General features: G+C 40.4%; 1 protein-coding gene across 1 annotated transcript; it reads right to left on the bottom strand.

Annotated features, from left to right (window-relative positions):
* Positions 1 to 794: 794 nt before the first annotated feature.
* LOC138025358 (probable diacyglycerol O-acyltransferase tgs1) lies at positions 795 to 2,447 on the bottom strand. The gene has a single exon (XM_068872581.1). It carries the CDS (start codon positions 2,445 to 2,447, stop codon positions 795 to 797), a length of 1,653 nt encoding a protein of 550 aa, XP_068728682.1.
* Between the last annotated feature and the right edge of the window lie 1,955 nt (positions 2,448 to 4,402).

The raw sequence follows: 4,402 nt of genomic DNA on the forward strand, positions 1-4,402 counted from the left end.
GAAGGGATAAGTACTTTACTTTATAACTAGGAGAATTTTAGAGCAAAAAAGAAATTACACCTAAGTAGTAATATGATCATCACAAACAATTATTGCAAAACAGTTGTACAAATCTAATTCGTGTAAATATGCAAGAACAAAAATTAATATCCAACATCTTCAGTTCAAAAATATTGGTTCTTTTGTCTTTTCTTGAAAACAGATAAGGCGTAATTCGGATACTAATTGCGAATTTGAATTTATATTATAAAAACCATCAGCAGCCATCAGACGGCTTCGCATTTTCACAAAGGCAGGCTTCTTGACATACCTATGGACTATTCACCGATGCATGCTTTGTCTCTATAAGCTTCTGTAAACAACTTTGGAAATCAGAATTCAAAGCACCACACGCGGAGGAATGAAAATATATTTTGAAACATTCCAGCTTCGGGACTGCATAAATGAATCCCTTCTAATAAGGATTTATCAAAGGCCGCGACTAAGACTTTAAACCTACATATTTTACGAGTTATATAGACGTCTTTGTACTTTTTAAAAGAAGATATGTCAAAGCAGAGAACTGTACTATATTATAAAATGTTTTCTTGTCTTGAAAACAAATTAAAATGAGCCCTTGAGTGGATTGTACTGACTTTTTCTCGTCATTTCATTTCAAGTCGGGGATATGACACATGCAGGGCTAAAGCTCCGTATGCATCAGCTACATTGTATATACGATATCAGCGACTCCATGTTTAATGTGGCACACATCATCTAGCTGTGGCTAGTACATTGCAATACGTACTCGATTCTTAAACTGAAGATTCATGCCAAAGGCTTTCAGGTTCCTCGTTGACGCAACCCGAAGTATGGGGAATACATTTTGTCAACTCATTGACAGCTTTTCCAAACTCTTCCAAAAGGACTTCGGGATCCGAAAGCACAGCTGTATCACCCTGGACTCCAACAAAAACTTTCCCTGTATAGGTAAGAATGGATAGTGTAACCCCAAGGTTTTCCTTCTGAGGAGGCCAAAATACCAAGTATTTAATGCGAACGCCTCTCACAGAGAGCATTTCCTGAGGACCACGAACATTAGAAAGAACACCACTTAATTTTCTGCTCAATGTGGAATTGGTTTTAGCGTTCAAAAACTGTGGATTCACCTTTCCAGAAAGCGAAAAGACTGAGGCGGCTGCTAGAGGCTCGCCAGAAATTTTGGCTCTGTCCATGCGGGCCTTGGTCTCATATAATTGATCGAGGGCGCCTTCGGTAGCCACCGGTAGTTCGGGGAAAATGAAAGAGAACCTGTTTTCCAAGTCAAGTTTTTGTGATGTTGCCTTTGCTCGAACATCCACTGGAAGAGCTACAGTAAAGTCATCGGGATTTTCAACACCTTTTCTCTGGAAGTATCTCCTAAGTGCGAGGGCCATGCATGACATCAACACATCATTGACAGTGGTGCCAGTAGCATCCTTGATCTCTTTTATGAACTTCAGGTCAATAGGCTCATTCCAAGTAATTTTTCTTTTCCAATTAAGTTCAGGCCCGTGCAAAATGCTGTTGTCAGATGACTTGAATTGCAGCTTAAATAGATATCTGGGTGCTATCAACGCCGCTTTCGCCAGCAGGAGAACACGGCCTGTGGATGAGTAGTTTTGAAGGCCTCTTTGAATTGTAGCATTATCTGGAAGTTGATGAATGAGGAATCTTATTAAAGAAACACCATCAGCCATAGCATGATGCACTCTAAACATCACTGCGAAATCGTTGTCACCAAAGTTGGTTGGGATACAGCAACAGTACCACGGAGATCGCCCTTCAGGAAGAGGCTCATTGCTGAGCATAGAAACAATCGCTTCCAATTCGTCTTTGGAGCTGGGAATCTTTCCCTTCCATGGAAAGACGTGATTATCGATTGCAAAGGAATGGTCTTCTTCGAAGAAGTATTGGAAGTAACCAGGTCGAATAAAGCAGCGTACTCTTGGATACAATGGCACTCCAAAATCTTTCCTTGCGTCCACGAAGCGCTCTTCAATAGCATCGCGGAGCTTTTGAACTCCTTCTTCAAAAGTGCCTTTGTTTTCGAAACAAATTACGGAATTGATAATCATTTGCTCTGCTCCAGCGTCCGTAAGAAACACTGCGTCCATTGGAGCCAATGGGATTTTGTCTGAAGTTTTGGTGACTATCACTCGCTCCACTGTCTTCAGCAAGAAAAACAGCAACATAAACGGAAGAATCGGAAGAGTAAAAACGAGCAACAGTACATGGCACAAAATGCATTGTATAATGAACCAAACAGACGATACAAACGAGGAAATACACCCAATACAGGTTTTCTTTTGAGTGGTTGTATGACTCCTTGTCTGAGTGTATTCCTTACGCTCTGTCTTAGGTGAATTAGCGTTTATGTTGTCATTAGAGTCCTCTAGCAGTTCATTCAGCGCCGCGTCATTCTTCATGTTGTTGATAAATTACAATGCTCCAATGTTACATACTTAACCATTTAAGACCGACCCAAGAATGAAGAGACATGTAAATTTTTTCCCTTTCATAGACATAAAGATGAGCATAATTGGTCAATAAACTCTTGATTTGAAAAACTGGTCACGGTTCAGTTTGCGACAATGCGCTTCACCGCAATCCCCAGCAATGCTGTCTGCATGCATTAGGCGTTATAGTTGATCCTAACTGGTACTCAACCATGAACGTTAAATTAAAGCAATATGATTTACATAAGAAAAGCAGTGAGGTTTGTATCAAAGCAAGGTCGACTCCAGCCTTTCTTTTATTCAAAGCTCCGGTAACTGAGCACAGAGTGACTGCAACTATTTAAATAGTAAAATAGTAATAAACAGTACGAAACCCAGTGCATTTTGTATTCAAATTATAGCCTATTAAAGCATTAAACTCTTAAACATTTGGAGCCGAAAGATAGAGCAGTAAATTTATCCTTGAAAATAGTCTCCTTGAATGCCCTTACACAGCGGATCTCTAGAGCCTTTTGTCCGAAATGTCGTGACTCTGTCCTGCTGCATTAGGCGTTATAGTTGATCCTAATTGGTACTGAACCATGAATCTTAAAGAGATGTGGGCAAGGAGGAATCATTCATTTTGTCTATCCTATTGACATTTTTGCGATGCGTCCGAGCAGCATGAACATAAGTACCAGTGTTCCAAGTAATGGTTCGTGATGCATGGTGACTTCGAAAACTGCTATCCTGTCTTGGTTTCGGAATACAGAATACCCGGCGATTATTGTGTTCTTGTAGCGGCATCATTTGAAGTGTGAGGCATGTAACAGTACACCCCATTTATATGGAAATAAGTGTCAGAGTAATTAAAATAAACAACAATGAAATAGCTCAAAGATTTTACGATAGTTAAAGTTAGCACTTGCAGAAGTTTCTGCTCGGCTTGCATCATTCACAAGGCATATCTAATGCGTGCAAATGAATTTTAAAAATCAAGGGTGTAGATTAAAGAGACGCAAAGCACAGCGTAAGGTTGTCTCGTTGAAACACTTTGGAATGTTTCGAGACTTTTTCCAGTAGCAAAACGCCGAATATCGCAAATGTTGATCTTTATTGTAATGAAAACTGAAATTTATTATTTAATAGATCTCTCTTTAGCGAAGGAACAACAAGTTGAAGAATGGGTTTTACTAGTGTCGTTTTATCGTTTGGAACCCAGTGTTACGTAATTTTGTATTGGGCCCTGTCCACACTAATGCGTTTTCGAAAACTTATTTTTCCGAAAAGTTCCGTTTATATATGCCCGTCCACACTAAAACGACCGAAAACGGAAGTTTTCAAAAACGCCAACCTTCCATGTCAAATTCTCCTGTGGGGGAACCCGCATATGAAAGGAGCGGGGATGGTCGTCGTCTCGCTTAGGGTTGTTAATGTCGGATTTCGGTCTCCCTAAGGGTGCTCTTGGCAAAACGCCATCATATGTAGCCCATACGTAACCGTTAAGGTTTCCTTTAAGGTTGCACGCGAAGAAATATAAAGATATACATTTAATATGTTTTAAATATGGTCTCTTTTATGGGTCAAAAATGCCTGGGCAAAGCCCAGATTGGTCTCCTTCAGGGGTTTAATTCATTGTTTCTGACGAACTTCCTCGCCCCTTCATGCGAAGTCCCTGGAAAGTTGCCTATAGGTCTTGCTGGAACTGAACAAAGAAAGTGTAGCGGTGGAATCCGTAGAAAACCACGGCACACGGCTTAAACAGACTTTCCAGACGTTTATTATCACAACGAGCATGGGAGGGCTCCGCGACTCCACATTATATGACTAAAAACACTCTTTTCAAAACAAAAACTGACACACTTCGACCACGAGTTACCTTTGACCCTTACAGGGGTTCAATTACAATGCAATGCACTACTACCCTAATTGCGTGACCTACGTTC

Source organism: Montipora capricornis, chromosome 12 (genome assembly GCF_036669925.1).
Source record: "Montipora capricornis isolate CH-2021 chromosome 12, ASM3666992v2, whole genome shotgun sequence".
Taxonomy (NCBI): Eukaryota; Metazoa; Cnidaria; class Anthozoa; order Scleractinia; family Acroporidae; genus Montipora; species Montipora capricornis.

Bases quoted from the DNA above. Each gene is read 5' to 3' on its own strand.
- LOC138025358 (XM_068872581.1), bottom strand. From the start codon at position 2,447: ATGAAGAATGACGCGGCGCTGAATGAACTGCTAGAGGACTCTAATGAC.